Source organism: Salmo salar, chromosome 01, assembly GCF_965601325.2.
Source record: "Salmo salar chromosome 01, fSalSal1, whole genome shotgun sequence".
In the NCBI taxonomy this organism is placed as follows: domain Eukaryota; kingdom Metazoa; phylum Chordata; class Actinopteri; order Salmoniformes; family Salmonidae; genus Salmo; species Salmo salar.
Window position 1 is genome coordinate 171,222,501 of NC_138291.1, and position 22,624 is coordinate 171,245,124.

Here is a 22,624-nt window from a genome sequence, read left to right on the forward strand (position 1 = left end):
TAATGGTCTCGTTGCAAAAGCTAAATTGTCGCAAGGGAACTTTTATTTATATATTTTATTTCACCTTTATTTAACCCGGGTAGCAAAGATTATAGCAAACACCACTGAATTGGTGCTCGCTAGCTTTGTAAATTCAGCTATTGTTAGAAGCCAGCCAATATGAAACAAACGATTAAAATTACAAAAGGTTGCAGCATATGTTGTGTAAATGGTGAACTCATACAGCTGTCAACTCTTGTCACTGCAATCCGTTTCACATTTGCTAGCTACCTTTTAGATCGAAGCCCATATAGAATGATAGAAGATAAGATGATAGAAGCCCATCTCCTACTGTAAATAACCTACATACTGTGTGTGTGTAGCCAACCAGGTAGAAAAATGGCAGAAAAAAGACGGACATCAGAGTATTTTTCAGTACACCAAAACGCAAAGTAAGAACCCTTGTAGCCTAATATCTCAGACTAGTTGATAAAATATTCATAAGAAAGAAGTGAAATGCTAATGGAATGTTTCACAATGATGTCATTAGGCAGAGCAGGCAACAGATGGCACACAGACAGCAGAGTTGGGGACAGATATGCAGGGACAGACTGGCAGAGACAGGGAGTCTCAGGTAAGTTTGTTGAGTCTTTGTTTGGCAACATTATGAAAGGTTCTCAATTTTTTTTACTTGTAAAATAGGAACATAATTGGAAAATGCCATGGATACCCCCACTCTCAACTTAAACTGGTGACAACTAAGATTTGTTAAAGGCAATGGTATTGCTGTTGTGATTAGTTGTGTAGTTTTGGGTACCGGTAGTTAGGAGTACGGCAAACACCTTATTTCTTTGGTTCCTCAATATACATTTACCATATTAAACGTAGGCTATATGTTACAGCACTACTTTTGGTGTCCCCCTCAGGAATTTCTTGAGAAAATTTTATGTAATTGTCCCCTCCAAAGTTGATATCAGATTTTCGCCCCTGGGTATTGTGTGTAGATTTATCAGGAGAAAAAAACGATTTAATCCATTTTAGAATAAGGCTGTAACGAAACAAAATATGAAAAAAGTAAAGAGGTCTGAATACTTTCCGAATGCACAATAAGTAAGCTATATACAGGGTCAGTTCCAGCATACTTAGTCAATGACTTTCCAGACATCTCAGTACCATAGAGCAGTCCTAGAAAGTCTGCAGAAAGTGCTCATTGACTACCCAGACGGATTAAATTACCAATTGAAATGGGGTTGGGATTAGACACAACTAGAATAGGTTAAGATTACAATTAGGATGATCTCCAGGAGGATTCACATTCGATGCAGGATTGTGACAAATTAAACAGCACATTTCTCAGACTCAGCAACTAACTCTGGGTTTTATTCATTAGAACATATAATAGAAAACGTTTCAAAACATTTTGCAATTGAAAACAAAATATCTTATTTCTACATGGACAAGTCCAAATAGTGCCTCACTGTTTCAGTTATTTTCTTCTGTTTCCTGCCAAATGAACACAATCCTGGTCTGGACTGTCTGGTCGGCCATGACTGACAGCCGAGCCTGGATCATCACCACACACTCTGCTGACCCTCAAGTCCTGTCCTCAAGTCCAGAGTGACTGGCATCCCACGCCCATGGCCAGGTTCCACAGACATAAAAGGCATAGCTACGTTAGATAGGCACCAGAGAAGAGGGAAGGTGGTGACATCACAAGAGTGGACTGTCTTAGCTATGACTTGCCCTCTTTTAGGGAGAGAAGGGGCTGTGGGAAGGATATCGAGTGTGTGTTTGGTAAGGGGATTTGACTGAGAATGTGCTGTGTTTGTGTGTTTGTGTGTGTGTGTGTCCACGAGAGAGCGAGCGAGCTAGAGAGTGCATGCATGCGTGCGGTAGGGGGTTTTGGGCAAAAAAGCTGGAATGGGGAGGGAGAACTGTGTGTGTGTGAGAGAGGGAGATGGAGGGTGGTGTTGAGCAGAAAGGTTAGGACCCTGCAGTCCATCAGAGCTGCTGAGTGGAGAGTGGAGACAGGTGTGGGAGACGGCTGTCAAGTCTGGCCGCCCCAAGAGGAGCCTCCCTTTGAGTGTGTGTGTGTGTGCAGTATCAGGTGCAGCTAAACATGAGTCTGTACCAGTAATCTATAGTGAGTCAGGACCTGTCATCTATAGTGAGTCAGGACCAGTCATCTATAGTGAGGCAGAACCAGCCATCTGTAGTGAGTCAGGACCAGTCATCTGTAGTGAGTCAGTACCAGTCATCTATAGTGAGTCAGTACCAGTCATCTATAGTGAGTCAGGACCAGCATCTATAGTGAGTCAGGACCAGTCATTTATAGTGAGGCAGAATGTGAGTCAGGACTAGTCATCTGTAGTGAGTCAGGACCAGTCATCTATAGTGAGTCAGAACGTGAGTCAGGACCAGTCATCTGTAGTGAGTCAGTACCAGTCATCTATAGTGAGTCAGTACCAGTCATCTATAGTGAGGCAGAATGTGAGTCAGGACTAGTCATCTGTAGTGAGTCAGGACTAGTCATCTGTAGTGAGTCAGGACCAGTCATCTATAGTGAGTCAGAACCAGTTATCTATAGTGAGTCAGAACGTGAGTCAGGACCAGTTATCTATAGTAAGTCAGGACCTGTCATCTATAGTGAGTCAGAACCAGTCATCTATAGTGAGTCAGAACCAGTCATCTATAGTGAGTCTGTACCAGCCATCTACAGTGAGTCAGGACCATTTATTTATAGTAAGTTCGGACCAATCATCTATAGTGAGTCAGGACCAGTCATCTATAGTGAGTCAGGACCAGCCATCTAAAGTGAGTCTGTACCAGTCATCTATAGTGAGTCAGGACCAGCCATCTATAGTGAGTCAGGACCAGCCATCTATAGTGAGTCAGGACCAGCCATCTATAGTGAGTCAGGACCAGCCATCTATAGTGAGTCAGGACCAGCCATCTATATAGTGAGTCAGGACCAGCCATCTATATAGTGAGTCAGGACCAGCCATCTATAGTGAGTCAGGACCAGCCATCTATAGTGAGTCAGGACCAGCCATCTATAGTGAGTCAGGACCAGCCATCTATAGTGAGTCAGGACCAGCCATCTACAGTGAGTCAGGACCATTTATTTCTAGTAAGTTTGGACCAATCATCTATAGTGAGTCTGTACCAGTCATCTATATTGAGTCTGTACCAGTCATCTAAAGCAGGGCTGCCCAACCCTCTTCCTGGAGATCCACAGTCCTGTGGGTTTTCAGTCCAACCCAAATTTAACACACTTGATTCTACTAATTAGCTGCTCAACAAGACCTTAACTAGCTGAATCAGATATGCTAAATTAGGGTTGGACTGAAAACCTGCAGGACAGTAGATCTCTAGGAAGAGGGTTGGGCAGCCCTGATCTATAGTGAGTCAGAACCAGTCATCTATAATGAGTCAGTACCAGCCGTCTAAAGTGAGTCAGTACCAGCCATCTATAGTGAGTCAGTACCAGCCATCTATAGTGAGTCAGTACCAGCCATCTATAGTGAGTCAGGACGAGTCATCTAAAGTGAGTCAGAACCAGTCGTCTATAATAGTCAGTACCAGCCGTCTATAGTGAGTCAGTACCAGCCATCTATAGTGAGTCAGTACCAGCCATCTATAGTGAGTCAGGACCAGTCATCTATAGTGAGTCAGGACCAGCCATCTATAGTGAGTCTGGACCAGTCATTTATTGTGAGTCAGTACCAGTCATCTATAGTGAGTCAAAATGTGAGTCAGGACCAGTCATCTATAGTAAGTCAGGACCTGTATTCTATAGTGAGTCTGTACCAGTCATCTATAGTGAGTCAGAACCAGTCATCTATAGTGAGTCAGGACCTGTCATCTATAGTGAGTCAGGACCAGTCATCTATAGTGAGTCAGGACCAGACATCTATAGTGAGTCTGTACCAGTTATAGACAGTGAGTCAGAACCAGTCATCTATAGTGAGTCAGGACCAGCCATCTATAGTGAGTCAGAACCAGTCATCTATAGTGAGTCAGTACCAGTCATCTATAGTGAGTCAGAACCAGTCATCTACAGTGAGTCAGAATGTGAGTCAGGACCAGCCATCTATAGTAAGTCAGGACCTGTATTCTATAGTGAGTCTGTACCGGTCATCTACAGTGAGTCAGAACCAGTCATCTATATTGAGTCAGGACCTGTCATCTATAGTAAGTCAGGACCAGTCATTTATTGTGTGTTTGTACCAGTCATATACAGTGAGCCAGAACCAGTCATCTATAGTGAGTCAGGACCAGTCATTTATAGTGAGTCAGGACCATTCATTTATAGTAAGTTCAGACCAGTCATCTATAGTGAGTCAGTACCAGCCATCTACAGTGAGTCAGGACCATTCATTTATAGTAAGTTCGGACCAGTCATCTATAGTGAGTCAGGACCAGCCATCTACAGTGAGTCAGGACCATTTATTTATAGTAAGTTCGGACCAATCATCTATATTGAGTCTGTACCAGTCATCTAAAGCAGGGCTGCCCAACCCTCTTCCTGGAGATCCACAGTCCTGTGGGTTTTCAGTCCAACCCAAATTTAACACAGCTGATTCTACTAATTAGCTGCTCAACAAGACCTTAACTAGCTGAATCAGATATGCTAAATTAGGGTTGGACTGAAAACCTGCAGGACAGTAGATCTCTAGGAAGAGGGTTGGGCAGCCCTGATCTATAGTGAGTCAGAACCAGTCATCTATAATGAGTCAGTACCAGCCGTCTATAATGAGTCAGTACCAGCCATCTATAGTGAGTCAGTACCAGCCATCTATAGTGAGTCAGTACCAGCCATCTATAGTGAGTCAGGACGAGTCATCTAAAGTGAGTCAGAACCAGTCGTCTATAATAGTCAGTACCAGCCGTCTATAGTGAGTCAGTACCAGCCATCTATAGTGAGTCAGTACCAGCCATCTATAGTGAGTCAGGACCAGTCATCTATAGTGAGTCAGGACCAGCCATCTATAGTGAGTCTGGACCAGTCATTTATTGTGAGTCAGTACCAGTCATCTATAGTGAGTCAAAATGTGAGTCAGGACCAGTCATCTATAGTAAGTCAGGACCTGTATTCTATAGTGAGTCTGTACCAGTCATCTATAGTGAGTCAGAACCAGTCATCTATAGTGAGTCAGGACCAGTCATCTATAGTGAGTCAGGACCAGACATCTATAGTGAGTCTGTACCAGTTATAGACAGTGAGTCAGAACCAGTCATCTATAGTGAGTCAGGACCAGCCATCTATAGTGAGTCAGAACCAGTCATCTATAGTGAGTCAGTACCAGTCATCTATAGTGAGTCAGAACCAGTCATCTACAGTGAGTCAGAATGTGAGTCAGGACCAGCCATCTATAGTAAGTCAGGACCTGTATTCTATAGTGAGTCTGTACCGGTCATCTACAGTGAGTCAGAACCAGTCATCTATATTGAGTCAGGACCTGTCATCTATAGTAAGTCAGGACCAGTCATTTATTGTGTGTTTGTACCAGTCATATACAGTGAGCCAGAACCAGTCATCTATAGTGAGTCAGGACCAGTCATTTATAGTGAGTCAGGACCATTCATTTATAGTAAGTTCAGACCAGTCATCTATAGTGAGTCAGTACCAGCCATCTACAGTGAGTCAGGACCATTCATTTATAGTAAGTTCGGACCAGTCATCTATAGTGAGTCAGGACCAGCCATCTACAGTGAGTCAGGACCATTTATTTATAGTAAGTTCGGACCAATCATCTATAGTGAGTCTGTACCAGTCATCTATATTGAGTCTGTACCAGTCATCTAAAGCAGGGCTGCCCAACCCTCTTCCTGGAGATCCACAGTCCTGTGGGTTTTCAGTCCAACCCAAATTTAACACAGCTGATTCTACTAATTAGCTGCTCAACAAGACCTTAACTAGCTGAATCAGATATGCTAAATTAGGGTTGGACTGAAAACCTGCAGGACAGTAGATCTCTAGGAAGAGGGTTGGGCAGCCCTGATCTATAGTGAGTCAGAACCAGTCATCTATAATGAGTCAGTACCAGCCGTCTATAATGAGTCAGTACCAGCCATCTATAGTGAGTCAGTACCAGCCATCTATAGTGAGTCAGTACCAACCATCTATAGTGAGTCAGTACCAGCCATCTATAGTGAGTCAGGACGAATCATCTAAAGTGAGTCAGAACCAGTCGTCTATAATGAGCCAGTACCAGCTGTCTTTAGTGAGTCAGTACCAGCCATCTATAGTGAGTCAGGACCAGTCATTTATAGTGAGTCTGAATGTGAGTCAGGACCAGTCATCTATAGTAAGTCAGGACCTGTATTCTATAGTGAGTCTGTACCAGTCATCTATAGTGAGTCAGAACCAGTCATCTATAGTAAGTCAGGACCTGTTATCTATAGTGAGTCAGGACCAGTCATCTACAGTCAGTCAGGACCAGTCATCTATAGTGAGTCAGGACCTGTCATCTATAGTAAGTCAGGACCAGTCATTTATAGTGTGTTTGTACCAGTCATATACAGTGAGTCAGAACCAGTCATCTATAGTGAGTCAGGACCAGTCATTTATAGTGAGTCAGGACCATTCATTTATAGTAAGTTCGGACCAGTCATCTATAGTGAGTCAGTACCAGCCATCTACAGTGAGTCAGGACCATTTATTTATAGTAAGTTCGGACCAACTCATCTATAGTGAGTCTGTACCAGTCATCTATATTGAGTCTGTACCAGTCATCTAAAGCAGGGCTGCCCAACCCTCTTCCTGGAGATCTACAGTCCTGTGGGTTTTCAGTCCAACCCAAATTTAACACAGCTGATTCTACTAATTAGCTGCTCAACAAGACCTTAACTAGCTGAATCAGATATGCTAAATTAGGGTTGGACTGAAAACCTGCAGGACAGTAGATCTCTAGGAAGAGGGTTGGGCAGCCCTGATCTATAGTGAGTCAGAACCAGTCATCTATAATGAGTCAGTACCAGCCGTCTATAATGAGTCAGTACCAGCCATCTATAGTGAGTCAGTACCAGCCATCTATAGTGAGTCAGTACCAGCCATCTATAGTGAGTCAGGACGAATCATCTAAAGTGAGTCAGAACCAGTCGTCTATAATGAGCCAGTACCAGCTGTCTTTAGTGAGCCAGTACCAGCCATCTATAGTGAGTCAGGACCAGTCATTTATAGTGAGTCTGAATGTGAGTCAGGACCAGTCATCTATAGTAAGTCAGGACCTGTATTCTATAGTGAGTCTGTACCAGTCATCTATAGTGAGTCAGAACCAGTCATCTATAGTGAGTCAGAACCAGTCATCTATAGTGAGTCAGAACCAGTCATCTATAGTGAGTCAGGACCTGTTATCTATAGTGAGTCAGGACCAGTCATCTATAGTGAGTCAGGACCAGTCATCTATAGTGAGTCAGGACCTGTCATCTATAGTAAGTCAGGACCTGTTATCTATAGTGAGTCAGGACCAGTCATCTACAGTCAGTCAGGACCAGTCATCTACAGTCAGTCAGGACCAGTCATCTATATTGAGTCAGGACCAGTCATCTATATTGAGTCAGGACCAGTCATCTATATTGAGTCAGTACAAGAACACAGACACACACAAAAACTAAATTAAGTATATTTAAGCCAATCAGTGCACTACACTTGCTACAAATTTTAACCAGAAATGAAACTACAGATTGTGCCTTTCATCCCTGGTTTTATTTGAATCTGTGGATTACTTCCTTTGTTTGCCTTCATGGACCAGTGGATTCTATTTTAGTAAGTTCGGTGAAAAGTCAAAGTCCGGGGCTCAAATCACAGTCAACACTTTAGTATACTTTTGTGTCTGTCTACCTGGCTCAAATACTGTATGTGTGTTTATGTGTGCATACAGCGCAAGTATGACTGGTGTATGAGTGTGTGCGTTTTGAGGATATTTATTTGTCTACATACTTACGTAGAGGTAGAGTGTGTGTACATGCATAGTACTTGAAGTTGTGAGTACAAGTTTATACCTGTGTACATGCATAGTATTTGAAGTTGTGAGAATAAGTATATACCTGTGTGCATGCACAGTAGTTTAAGTTTTGAGAATATGTATATACCTGTGTACATGCATAGTACTTAAAGTTGTGAGAATACGTAACCTGTGTACATGCATAGTACTTGAAGTTGTGAGTACACATACAGTATATACCTGTGTACATGCGTAAGTGTGGGTATATGTGGGCATTGTTATGTAATGTGTATGTAGAACATGTGTGTGTGAAGTGAGAAGTGAGAAGTGAGAACATGCAGAGAGCCTCTCAGTGGTAATCTGCTCAGGTATCCTGCTATCAGGAGCTTAGAGGAGCAAGGGGATTGGCCGAAGTCAGTCGGGAGAGATTAAGACCAGAGAAACGCTCTCAAGGTCAGAAAGGCTATCTGACCTGCCTCTAAGGAGAGTTGAAGAGGGTGGAGTGGAAAAAAGGGTAACACTTTAAAAGGGGGGTATGTCAGGGTTGTCTACTCAGCCCGTTCTCATTTCTGGATAATTTATTTCCACATTTCAGTCATTTATTTTATGCCCGGTACAGCTTCAATGCTCACTGGGAGGCTAAGCCCATTTCTGGTTCACTCCAGGCTAAATTGAGGGGGCTGACAATATTATAATACGTACAATATTGATACTGATTCACAGAGCATACTCTAAACAAATGATATGTTCCTACCCATGTAGAGGGCCATATTCTTATTGTTCGAGATAAGATTTAACATTAAATAACAGGTACATGAGATGTAAGATGTTAATATCATGTGCATTTGATGAAAAGGTGCATGGGGCATGGATGCCCAGGGTAACATTCATCATCAATCTCAGGGTCTTCCTTTCCGGTTCTGGAGAGCCCTGATTGAACTGATCATTTTGAACCAGGTGTTATAGCACTGGGCTGGGAGGAAACAGAACACACGGTGTGGCTCTCCCAGGTCCCGAAGAGAACAGTGTTCAATCTTATCACAATCCTCCATTATACAGCTCTAATTACCCAGTCAGTGTGACTATCATCATTATCGCAATTAGTGCTTTGAGCATAATGCATGAAAAAATGTCTTAATTGTGCACCACAGAATCTTAATTGTTTTGGTTCCAAACTTCTGAAATAAAAAACGAATGACCTAAATTCCTTCTCATGGGCATAGAGAGGTGTGATCTTTTCTGTGCAACGAAGTCCAACTTCGGGACCTTTTTTCTTTCTTTACCATGGTACTTTTCACCTCAACGGGAGACTACGGACTAAGTCTACAAGTTTTTATACTCCGCCTGCTCTCTAAAGGGATTTGCCATGCAGCTAAAACCCGCCAGAAGCCCCACTGTAATCCTCTGAGTTCCTACAAACACACAGCAAGCTCCATGCACCTTTAAAACTGAAATGAGATGTGACAACCTGCCTTCTGGTGAGCCAGCAAAGTGTTCCTCCATGAGTGGGCCACAGCATGAGGTGAGGGGAGAGTGAGGTTAAACAGCTTGGCTTTACCCTCCATCTTTCTTACCCCATTACCCTCCATCTTTCTTACCACCCCCACCTTTACCCTCCATCTTTCTTACCCCATCACTGCTACCACCCTATCCCAGCATCCCTCACTGACAGGAGAGTTGGAGGAGGTCGCTGGCCCTCCCTAAGCCCCCTGCATAACTTTTAGGGCTGCCATGGCAACCCTACTCCGAGTTTTGGGGGGAGTCATGTGTTTGCCAGTCCCTTTCCCGGATTCGGGGTTGGGCACACACACATGCACGCGCAATAAAGGAATTCCTGGCTGCTTTCCGGTATCCAAGGGTCGCAAGTGGCAGGTGTGTATGAATGAGTGTGTGTGGCTGTTCGAGACAGTTGAATGAATGAAAAACACAATAGCCTGCAGAGACCCCAGGAAGCACCCTGAGGCTTCTCTTTGAGTCTCGTTAGAACCTTTTAGACACTGTTCAGCATACTGCCTGCACACACTGAACTTGCTTGCTATTGAGCTATCTTCTTTTGTAGATGTCTCTCTGCTTCAGATCAAGCCATAAGCTCTGGCTGTTGTGACAGAGTGTTCAACTAGCTGACAAGCTGATCAAGGGATTTCTCTTGCCCTGAAAGTAACACTCTGACTTTGATTAGATGACCTCACAATGTGAGACTTTATCATGGACTTCATCACATTGAGGTTCCATTGTCAAATGAGGTTTGTATTTCAGAAAACATACTATGGATAACCTGTTCCCCTATGTTATGGTGTCTAAGTTATGGATTCCCATACTGCTAGGTCAGGGAACAGAACTTTCAATAATCACAGACAGAACTTCAGGAACAGAACTTGCTCCAATCACAGACAAAAACTCTTTCCAAAGTGATTACATCACCACTCTGATGTTTTTGCAAACAGCCTCTAGCTGTGTTTACACAGTCAGCCCAATTCTGATATTTTTTGCCAGTAATTGGTCTTTTGACCAATCAGATCAGATCTTTGCCAATAATCGGGCAATTCATCAGAATTGGCCTGCCTGTGTAAGCGTATCCTTAGTTGTCAGTCCTTGCCAAACAATCTGTTAGTATCAGATCCACCCTAACCTAACATAGCAGGCGTTTCGCTCTTTCTGGTCCTGTTGGTGGAGGTTATTTTCTGCACTGTTCAACCAATCCAGTAAATGTGGAGGAGGAGTTAAGATGACGTGTCACCTTGTTAACGTCCAAAAGTGGAATTTGCGTCACAGGCTCTCTTTCCATTTCCCCTGAAAACCGGATGCATCTGGTTGTTACCGAACCTGCTGAGGGTGGGGCCACCCTAACTGATACACAGGGTGCACCTAGATATACCTAGACTGATGGACATTTTGGCAAAGCCATCATGGTGACTTAGTTTCAGTAGGATGAGTCTAAGGCATGGTGATCATATTCCAAAGTGACTCTTTCCGCTCCATGTGTTTCTGAATAGCTGCTTCTAATACCTTGTTTTCAATACGGTGGAAGAAATTGAATAACTGAATAACAACTGACGGGCACTACCTAACTAACTGCCTTTACTTGATTTCTGAAAAAAACTGGAAGAACTTATTCCCATTTCTCTTTTCTTTGGTTAATCACGAGTGTCGCCCTTACGCTGTGGGTGTTCCCTGAGCGCCTAAGTTTGGCTCAGAGGGGTGTGATGAAGGGGTCAGTGGTCGTCGCAGACGGTCGCCGTTTTCACACACGTGGTCAGGGAGTTGATGTCAACTCCAAATGAGGGGCCCTGTGGTCATGGCAGGGAACAGGGCCTGTATTCATAAAGTGTCCCAGAGTAGGAATGATGATCAGGTCCTCCCTGTCCCATATGATCAAAAAGATGGGCAAAACTGATCCTAGATCAGTGCTCCTACACTAAGATGCCCAGGGCTCTCTCTGTGTCTGATGCTGTCCGTCAGTCTGTACCGGTGACAGTGACAGGTCCAGGGGTGTTAAGAGCTTATGTCCAAGGCCATCTGTCAGACACAGCTATAAGACGACCGACGGTGGAAAGCGTTTCCAACCGTACTCCTAGCCAAACGTTGTCGGATTTGTCTACCTATGTCCCTACATGTCTCTGTCCCAAAGGAAAACCTGGCCAACATCACTAATGCTGTGTGTGAGAGACGAGGTCAATCTCTTGGACCATGTGCCACACCACCAGTGTCTGCAACATTCCTCCCTCCCTCACCCTACCCCCATCCCTCCTTCTCTCCCTCTCTCTCTCTACTCCCTTCATCGTTAATATCTTCCGCTCCAATGAGAATTTGGGAACAGAACACTGATCAAAGTGTGGGGGATGGATGTGAGGGTGGATTTGGGATGGTGGGGTGGATGGTGGTGGGAGTTAGTTTGGGATGGTGGGGTGGACAATAGAGGTGGGGGATGGGGGTCTGTTCAATCTGTGGAATGTGGACTGATTCCACACTGGGCTCACACAATTGGCCGGTGCAGGGAGATAGCGGATGCACAGAAAATCCCCCCTCCTCCTCCCAAAAGCGTCCTGCTCTATTCAGTTCACAGGCGGTTGGTGGCACCTTAATTGGGGAGGATGGGTAGTTGTAATGGCTGGAGCGGAATTAGTGGAATGTTATCAAATACATCAAACACCAGCCATTATTATGATCCGTCTTCCCCTCCTGTGGTTCAGCTCTACAGAGGGCACCGGGTCTGGCTAGAGAGGGCTCGAGCACAATACATTCAGTGTTGCAGAATTGTTTTTTAACCCATTTTCTATGAAAAACATGACTGTCATAAAGTTTGAGTCGGTTAAGTTACTCACTGCCATAGTTGAGTTTTGATAGTGATTGTGATCATAAAAGTATATTTAAACTGTTTGTATCCATGTGGTAATTACATGATCCGTGAAAAAACATCAACGGTCAATGACATGTGCTTCGTAACAAACTGCATGTGCAAATTAACATAATTTACTTTGTAGTAAACATGGATTAGAATCAATTGAGTCAGAGCTCCCTGACACACTTCCTGAGAGGAAATGTGAGCGCTGAAGTGTTAAATGAGAGAGAGGTGCTATGGGATCAGGTTGTGCCAAGCTAACGACCTGGAGAAGTTAACCTAGCGTGCTAACTCGTAGTTATCCACCCCATAAACCCCACCTGTCGAGTGGACACTTGATAGTCTGCAGACCATGCATCTGATCTGCATCTTATCTGCTCTACCTTCAAGGGTTCGTGTCTGGAATTCCGTCAAGACACTTCTCCGCTCCCTGGAATCCCATGTATGCCTTTGCCCAGAGCATTGGTCTCTACTAAAAAGTTCCTTGGGGAAACTTTTGTTTTAGCTTTACCATAACAATTACTAAACAAACAAGGCCAATGTTAGCTAGATGACACTCTCTCTTTTTTTCCTTGCTCAGTTGAGAGTCCTCTGGATTCTAGGCCTACAAGCTACGAGGGAAAATATTTTCAGACTTTTTGTGTTTAAAAAAAAATTGTTGTGGTCTAGGGGTGGTCATCGCTCCCTTTGGGAGTGACAGGAAAGATTAGGACTTGAGACACCCCAGATGCCCATTGTTAACAATCTGTCAATGAGCACTAAACTAGCTACGCAAAACAAAGCCAACGGAAAAATACTTTGTAGTGCACAGAGGGTTTCTTAGCTTTAGATGGGGATTTAACAGTGGGCGTCTACTGCGAAAGAGGCCATGAACTCTACAGTTGCTCCAGGACTCTCTCCTACACGATTTGTCCTTTCGAATTAAGGGAGGAGAAGATAAAAGGAAATGTCAGGGTGAATACACATATCAGGATTAGCACAGAGGGACCTACTAACTTTGGCCATGGTTCACTAAGTTGGCACTGCTATTTGTCCACCATCTAACCAGGTGGCTAATGTTAGAGACACTCAAATGCTAAATAGTAATACATTATAAGTGTTTATGAGATGTTGTTGACAAAATTATTGTACTTCAGTTTTTTTCAAATGATGTTATGTGCTTCTTGATTAGGTACAAACATCTAGCAGAGGAAGCCTTTTGCATCACTAAGTTTGATTGTGCTCTTGTTTACATTTACATTTTACATTTTAGTCATTTAGCAGACGCTCTTATCCAGAGCGACTTACAGTAGAGTGCATACATTTTATTACATTTTAGCAGCACTGGGGTGAGACGTTTTACAGTTGCTGAACAGCCCCAAAGAAACACAACCAAAATACCTCCAACTATGAACTTCTAGCAGAGTAGTGCAGTAGACTATCAATGTTTACAACTTCATAACATTTTTTGCCAATGTTTTTGTGTCAGAACCAATAGCCTACAAATCTGGACCAAAGCTGGTTGTGAATCGGCTTAGAATGGCACTGAACAAAACAACATTGTGCAAGCACAGGGCTCACACGGTGTAGATTTCTGGGAGACATTCAGAGGTGTACCGGCGTCACCCACATAGGATGATGTCATAGAAATATGGCATAAGTCCATTAAAATCACATTAAACAACAACCCACTTTTCCCTCCAAAAAATGTAAAGGACTCTCTTGTGTGAACACACCAAATGTGACTGTATTAGGGTAAACTGTCCATTTTGCACAACAATAAGCCTCTCCTTTTCTTCTCCTCAGGGATATTCTGCACGGCGACCAGTGACAAGTGCTTGTCAGAGCCCTGCCAGAATGGCGCAACCTGCGTGGACACCATGGACGACTATGCGTGCCTCTGCCCCCCTCGCAATGAGGTCCGCTACATGGGCAAAGACTGCGACGAACTCTACGACGCCTGCTCCTTCGCCCCCTGCTCAGACTGCACCAGCACCCCTGGCACGTCCGAGTACCACTGTGTCTGCCCCGAAGGATTTACTGGGGACAACTGCACTGAGGAAGTGGACGAGTGCCATAGCAACCCTTGCTCTGAGCCCCACACAGAGTGCATCGACCAGGTCAACAGTTACTTCTGCCGATGTCCACCCGGCTACGGAGGAGAGGACTGTGAAGAGCGGGTGACCGACTGCATCGACGAGCCATGTCTGAACAATGGGACTTGTATACTGTTACAGGAGGGGTTTGATTGTCACTGTGCACTGGGGTTTGACGGGGAGCACTGTGAAGAGGACGTGGACGAGTGTGCATCCCATCCTTGCCAGAACGGCGCTATCTGCATGGACGGCGTGGCCGAGTTTCACTGTTTCTGTGTGCCAGGCTTCCAGGGTTACAACTGCGAGATTGACATCAATGAGTGCGCCTCGCGGCCCTGCGAGAATAATGGGACCTGTATCAATGAGAAGGACCGATACAAATGCCAGTGCCTCGTAGGGTTTACAGGTAAGTTGTTCCGCCTTTTCACCGCTCACTCCTCTGCCCACAGGAGTGTTGTGTTTGTACTCAGTCAGTCTCAAATTAAGTGTAATTTTCCAACCATTTTCGTACCCCTATATCAGCCACAACTCACTGTCTCTCACCTAACATTTCCTCCAGTGTGGAGGGATATCTGATGCTCTGCTTTTTAATGTTTCTGGACATAATGTATCCGCAAGATTTAGGTATCTCATATTAGTACTTCATTCACCATGCCAGAATGTTTTCACATTAAAGCTGACATCATCATTAACAACAGGACGATTTCCTATTAACCAATGAGGGCGTGCGTGCGTGCCACAAAGAACAGTGCAAACTGTGCAGAGACAATTATGAGGCTTGGCAGAGATGAATAATTATGCTAATCTTGTCTTGCTGTTGTCATCTTACTAACTGCACCTTTAAGTGTACGTTTTGTTCTTGATAAACAGAGAACTATAAGCATTTTAAGTACAGAGAGTAAGATGTTGGATTCAGGTCTCTAGTCTTATCTTCAGCTTGGCCCCTGTGGATATTGGCCCCTGTGGATATTGGCCCCTGTGGATAGGTCTCCCGCTGAGTGAGAGAAAACACTCCACAACTTGTACACTTCATTTCTTACACTCCTTTCTTTTCTCAGCAGGTCTGGACTGTGTCTAAGGGCTTCATGCTTATCTCTAATGGGGTGGGAAGAGTCAGCACTAATGCATTCCTTTGTCAGCATATCAGTGACGATGGAGAATTTCAAGGAAAGGGTTGAGACGGGCAACTGAGGCATTTTTACATTATCACTTGAGCTATCTAGAGGCATCAACAAGCAGATTCCATGCTACTTACTATTTATAGCTAGAGAAGCAAACACCAGAGTACAAATAGGCTTCTCTGGTATTTACAATTCACTATTTATTTAGCTTATGTTTCTTTCTTTCATTATTGTCATAAGAGCAGAGAGGATCTATGGACAAGTTGACTTGATGTAGATACAATGGTGCAGTCTGTGGAAGATATGTCCCCCTCCTAGTACATGATGTACAGTTCCTCACCGACTCCCACTCGGAGATGGTTTGTTTCTCATTCATCACATTCTCGGATTCTTTCGCTCCTTTTTCCTCTACCTCTCACAGGAGTGAATTGTGAGGTGGAGATAGATGAGTGCGAGTCCAACCCGTGCCGCAACGGAGCCACCTGCCATGACCTCCTTGGTCTGTACTCCTGTGAGTGTCTGCCTGGGTTCGAGGGCACAGACTGCGAGGTGGACATTGACGAGTGTGCCAGCAATCCCTGCCTAAATGGGGCCATCTGTCGGGACAAGGTGGACAGGTAACTAACTGCCCAAGGCTTTTAGGATTGCCCCACCAGACAGACACAAATCCTGTCCTTAAATTACTTTGGGGCCTGACTGCCGTTTGGTGAGCTTAAGCCCCTCACATTGAGACAGGGCATTATTGGTATTTATTAAGGATCCCCATTAGTTCCTGCCAAGGCAGCAGCTACTCTTCCTGGGGTTTATTATGGATCCCCATTAGTTCCTGCCAAGGCAGCAGCTACTCTTCCTGGGGTTTATTATGGATCCCCATTAGTTCCTGCCAAGGCCTCAGCTACTCTTCCTGGGGTTTATTATGGATCCCCATTAGTTCCTGCCAAGGCAGCAGCTACTCTTCCTGGGGTTTATTATGGATCCCCATTAGTTCCTGCCAAGGCAGCAGCTACTCTTCCTGGGGTTTATTATGGATCCCCATTAGTTCCTGCCAAGGCAGCAGCTACTCTTCCTGGGGTTTATTATGGATCCCCATTAGTTCCTGCCAAGGCAGCAGCTACTCTTCCTGGGGTTTATTATGGATCCCCATTTGTTCCTGCCAAGGCAGCAGCTACTCTTCCTGGGGTCCATCAACATTAAGGCAGTTATATACAATTAAAAATATTACATGACATCACATTTCACAACACATTAAGTGTCTGCCCTCAGGCCACTACTCTACTACCACATATTATCTACAATACAAAATCCATGTGTGTATAGTGTGTCTTATCATGTGTACGTGTGTGTAGTGTGTCTTATCATGTGTATGTGTGTGTAGTGTGTCTTATCATGTGTACGCGTGTGTAGTGTGTCTTATCATGTGTATGTGTGTGTAGTGTGTCTTATCATGTGTATGTGTGTGTAGTGTGTCTTATCATGTGTATGTGTGTGTAGTGTGTCTTATGTGTATGTGTGTGTAATGTGTCTTATCATGTGTATGTGTGTGTAGTGTGTCTTATGTGTGTGTAGTGTGTCTTATCATGTGTATGTGTGTGTAGTGTGTCTTATCATGTGTATGTCTGTGTAGTGTGTCTTATCATGTGTATGTGTGTGTAGTGTGTCTTATCATGTGTATGTGTGTGTAGAGTGTGTCTTATCATGTGTATGTGTGTGTAGAGTGTGTCTTATCATGTGTATGTGTGTGTAGTGTGTCTTATGTGTATGTGTGTGTAGTGTGTCTTATCATGTGTATGTGTGTGTAGAGTGTGTCTTATCATGTGTATGTGTGTGTAGTGTGTCTTATCATGTGTATGTGTAAGCTTTATCTCGATCATCCATCTGTTACATTTTTGCATTCATTTGTATTCGGCCTATATGCTTTGTTGAATGTCTATGTAGCGATTGCAACTGACCCAGACTTCCTTTCCTACAGCTACGAGTGTGACTGTGAGGACACAGGCTTCCTTGGTGAACACTGTGAGGAGGATATCCCTGAGTGTGCATCTGACCCGTGTCAGCACGGCGCCACCTGCCTGGAGGGAGTCAAAGAGTATACCTGTCTCTGCTGGCCTGGTATGTGCATCTTACCATTACCCACCACATTTGCAGAAATGTTGTCAAAAAGGGTTAAAAAGACAAACACTGAAATTATATGGTGCTGTGGTTGTCCATGTCTGGAGTAGGTACAGTTGTTCATGTCTGGAGTAGGTACAGTTGTCCATGTCTGGAGTAGGTACAGTTGTTCATGTCTGGAGTAGGTACAGTTGTTCATGTCTGGAGTAGGTACAGTTGTTCATGTCTGGAGTAGGTTCAGTTGTCCATGTCTGGAGTAGGTACAGTTGTCCATGTCTGGAGTAGGTACAGTTGTTCATGTCTGGAGTAGGTACAGTTGTTCATGTCTGGAGTAGGTACAGTTGTTCATGTCTGGAGTAGGTACAGTTGTTCATGTCTGGAGTAGGTTCAGTTGTTCATGTCTGGAGTAGGTACAGTTGTTCATGTCTGGAGTAGGTACAGTTGTTCATGTCTGGAGTAGGTACAGTTGTTCATGTCTGGAGTAGGTACAGTTGTTCATGTCTGGAGTAGGTACAGTTGTTCATGTCTGGAGTAGGTTCAGTTGTTCATGTCTGGAGTAGGTACAGTTGTTCATGTCTGGAGTAGGTACAGTTGTTCATGTCTGGAGTAGGTACAGTTGTTCATGTCTGGAGTAGGTACAGTTGTTCATGTTTAGAGTAGGTACAGTTGTTCATGTCTGGAGTAGGTACAGTTGTTCATGTCTGGAGTAGGTTCAGTTGTTCATGTCTGGAGTAGGTACAGTTGTTCATGTCTGGAGTAGGTACAGTTGTTCATGTCTGGAGTAGGTTCAGTTGTTCATGTCTGGAGTAGGTACAGTTGTTCATGTCTGGAGTAGGTACAATTGTTCATGTCTGGAGTAGGTACAGTTGTTCATGTCTGGAGTAGGTACAGTTGTTCATGTCTGGAGTAGGTTCAGTTGTTCATGTCTGGAGTAGGTTCAGTTGTTCATGTCTGGAGTAGGTACAGTTGTTCATGTCTGGAGTAGGTTCAGTTGTTCATGTCTGGAGTAGGTTCAGTTGTTCATGCTGTCAGACGACTGGAGAGTGAAAGAGGGTGGTGTCATAATGGTCTAATAGTAGTGCAGTTTGTTTAGGCTTTGAGTGAACAGTACTTCATACAGTGTATTTCCATGTCATTGGTTATACTAGGTTATGAGGGGGAGAACTGTGAGATGGACATCGATGAGTGTGCTGAGCAGCCATGTGAAAACGACGGCGAGTGTTTCGAGCGTTCCGACACATCCCACTGGGAGATGGACTGGGAGTTCAGGTTCGCCGACGCTGCCGGATACCTGTGCCAATGTCAACCCGGCTTCGCAGGTGAGACGCAGTCCAATGAAAGGAGAGGGTTTTTATTAATGTTGAACAGGAGCAAATTTAAAGTTGGTTACTTTTTTGAATTGTTTTGGCCATTTCACACAGACAAAAAATAAGGCTGTTGGTGTTGTTTCTTTGTCCCTTTCCAGGAGAGAACTGTTCTGTGAACATTGATGAGTGTGAGTCTGAACCCTGCCAGAATAGAGGCTCTTGTGAGGATCAGGTGAATGGCTACACCTGTTTATGTCCGGAAGGATTTATGGGTAAGGTTTTCAAAAACTCTGTATACTTCTGTACATCATTACAGCAGGACAGTATTATCTACACTGACTGTACAAAACACTAGGAACACCTGCTCTTTCCATGACATAACTTTCTCCTGGACTCACCTGGTCAGTCTATGATCCCTTATTTGATGTCACTTGTTAAATCCACTTCAATCAGTGTAGATGAAGGGGAGGAGACAGGTTAAAGAAGGATTGTAAAGCCTTGAGACAATTGAGACATGGATTGTGTATGTGTACCATTCAGAGGGTGAATGAGCAAGACAAAAGATTGAACTGCCTTATGGTAGTAGGTGCCAGGCGCACCGTTGTTTTGTGAAGAACTGTAACGCTACTGGGTTTTTCACGCTCAACAGTTTCCAATTGTCCACCACCCAAAGGACACAACTGTGGGAAGCATTGGAGTCAACATGGGCCAACATCCCTGTGAAATGCTTTCGACACCATCCATGCCCAACGAATTGAGTCTGTTTTGAGGGCAAAAGAGGGGGACTCAATATTAGGAAGATGTTCTTAATGTTTTGTACACTCAGTGTATATCCTTGTGCTGTTTTTATCATATCAGAAGAATGGACTGATCTGTAGATTCAATTCTAGGTAGATCAATCTTCAAAAGTCTGACTGAAATAGTGCATTGCAGGGGAAATTTGCGAAATCAATATTGATGAGTGCGAGAGCCAGCCGTGTCTGAACGGGGCATGGTGCGAGGACGGCGTGGCCAGCTACACCTGCCACTGTCCTGAGGCTGAGCCTGACAAGCTGCCCTGGGGTGGCCACCACTGCGACATCCAGCTCCTGGGCTGCATGGATCAAGAATGCCAGAATGGCGCCACCTGCCACCCGTGGCTGGAAGAGGAAGAGCATGGCCACACCTGCCTCTGCCCCCACGGCTTCTACGGCGAGCTCTGCTCCACCCCCACCACCTTCTCATTCTCCAGTCCGGGCTTCGTCCTCATCATGGTCACCCAGGAAGTGGAAGAGAGGAGGAGACGGAGGCATGCCGAGCACCACCACCACGGGAAGGGAGTCCGGCTACGCTTTCGCACCACCTTGCCCGACATGGTGCTCTTCTACCGTGGCAATGCCGACAGCCACCTCCTGCTGGAGATTGTGGGTGGAGGTCTTCGCGCCAAGGCCTTCTCAGAGGACGCCGAGCTGGAGGTTACATTCTCTGGGCTGGTCAGCGACGGAGACTGGCACGACGCTGACGTGTACGTGAACGAAGAGGAAGGGCTGGTTTTTAACCTGAAAGGTCCAGGATGCGACAGCGAAGGGTGCACGGTGAAGGATGGTGGTCCCAACGGGCCACACTTCGTTCCCTCTGAGGCGTTTGGTTACGTCTACGTGGGCGGTGCCCCCAGAGAGTTGCTGGAGCACACGAAGAGTGGCCACGGGTTTGTGGGGTGTGTGGAGGACCTGCTGATCGACTTCAAGGACATCCTGCCCCAGAACCTTCCAGAGGAGCAGGCCAATGAGATGGAGCTAGGCTGTAGCAAGACAGATTGGTGCGAACCTGACCCCTGCTCCGGTCAAGGCCACTGTGTGGACCTGTGGATCAGCCACCGCTGCAACTGCTACCGGCCCTACCACGGTCACAGCTGCTCCGAAGGTAAGCAACATTTACCTTCCAACAATGTATCTGCTAATACAGTCTTCTGAGAAAGACATTCATTTAGAAAATTCCATCCAGACCGTTTTCTAATTAATCTCATTCGCAATTCCAAGTGCTCTAGCTCACTTCATTAAAGTAATTTTTCTAAGATATTTGTATTCACTTTTTGATTAGTAATTTGCCCTAAGGTTTGGTTACAATTTATTTGGATTGCCCGGATAGTGCAACGGTAGATGCTTTACAGATGGTCATACTATCAACAAACTATCTGTTGACAACCAACTGCTTGCTAAGGTTAAGGTTAGGGTTAGGATAAGGATTTAGGGCTAGGGTTAGTAGATAGTAAGTACAAATGTTACTGACTATCCAAATAAAGTGTTACCTAATGTCTTTCTATGGCCAGGCCAGGTACACATGGTTTATTCCTCTGGTTCAAGTTTGTATTTATTTCCTTTTATCTGTTCTGATAGAGTTCCCCTCCTGGACATACAGCCATGAGGAAACTGTGAGCTACAGTGCCTATGACATTGGCACTGATCACGGTGCCAACTTCAGCGTCTCCTTCTTCCTGCGGTCTCTGAAGCCCGACGGCCTGCTCTTCCAGCTGAGGCGACCCGGAGAGGACGGAGAAGAGGGCGAGGCCTACTTTAATGTTTACCTGGGCATGGGGAGAGTCCTGGTCAGCTCCGTCCCCGAAAGCCACCCACTGACGGCACCCGTCGTCGTGACCACCGGCAAGAAGCAACTTGTACACGTCGAGGTCCAGTATGGACGGGTGTTCTTCCAGCACGCCGGCCTGCGCTACGGAATAGGTGAGGTTCCCGAGGTGGAGGTGCACAGTGGGGACCTGGCCTACGTAGGGGGTCTCCCCAGGGAGGGGGAAAACTCTGAGGCCTGGGGGGGACACTTCAAGGGCTGCCTGCAGGACCTGCGCCTGGACGGAGCGCATCTGGACGTGGATGCATGGAACAGCACGCTAAATAACTCAGAGGGAGAGGTCTACTTCCCCGCCGATGCTGAGAATGTAGAGCCGGGCTGTATTAGCGACAACACCTGCCAGGTAGGACTGACTACACTCATACCAGGACCCCTATTGTAATAACGTGTAATAATATTGTATTAACCGGAAGCGTGCCGTGGTATGAGACAACTGACACATGACTATTATTTATTGAACTGCACTGTTGGTTAAGGGCTTGTAAGTAAGCATTTCACAGTAAGGTATACCTGTTGTATTCTGCACGTGACAAAAACAATTTGATTTGATCAACAGAGGGAAGTACTACAGACATGAGGGGTAGGATGTAAATGTGACATGTCAACTGTATCAAAATTCAGATTAACTTGAAATAGAAGGACATTGTCAGTAATGAATGAGGACAACTCAGTGACTTGTGACTGGACTAAAATTGACTAAATGTTGTTTAAATGTTCACTGAATGTTCTTTTGTTCTGAAGCTGGAGCCATGCCAGAACGGAGGAGACTGCACCATCACCTGGAACGGCTTTGCATGTTCTTGTCCTGTGGCTTTCACTGGGAAGACCTGTGAGACGCGTGTGTGGTGTGTCAGCGACCCGTGTGTCAATGGTGGACATTGTGTGGACCTGACCGATGGATATGAGTGTGAGGAAATATTAAACTAATTCTCAGCTTGAATAAAATCACTCAAGTCTTGCAAAACTACTTAAGAGTTTCTTCACCATCTCTTTCTTTCAAAAGCGTTGCTATTTTAATTTACTTTAGTGTATAGCTGTCATTGCATGAATGAGAAAAATCTCCCACACACAAAATGCATACTAGATAGCTTTAATAAAACAAAAAGGTGGTGTTTTCATCTGA

At 44.9% G+C, this 22,624-nt stretch overlaps 1 protein-coding gene across 1 annotated transcript in view; it reads left to right on the forward strand.

Moving 5' to 3' along the window:
• Positions 1–22,624, forward strand: part of crb2a (crumbs cell polarity complex component 2a) — a 37,153-nt gene that overhangs the window by 6,916 nt on the left and 7,613 nt on the right. The window contains exons 2-9 of the mRNA XM_014143448.3: positions 14,053–14,748; positions 15,885–16,080; positions 17,433–17,572; positions 18,721–18,891; positions 19,038–19,151; positions 19,813–20,781; positions 21,255–21,844; positions 22,243–22,408. Of these exons, the coding sequence (XP_013998923.3) occupies positions 14,053–14,748; positions 15,885–16,080; positions 17,433–17,572; positions 18,721–18,891; positions 19,038–19,151; positions 19,813–20,781; positions 21,255–21,844; positions 22,243–22,408 (3,042 nt within the window). The remainder of the gene's footprint in view (positions 1–14,052; positions 14,749–15,884; positions 16,081–17,432; positions 17,573–18,720; positions 18,892–19,037; positions 19,152–19,812; positions 20,782–21,254; positions 21,845–22,242; positions 22,409–22,624) is intronic.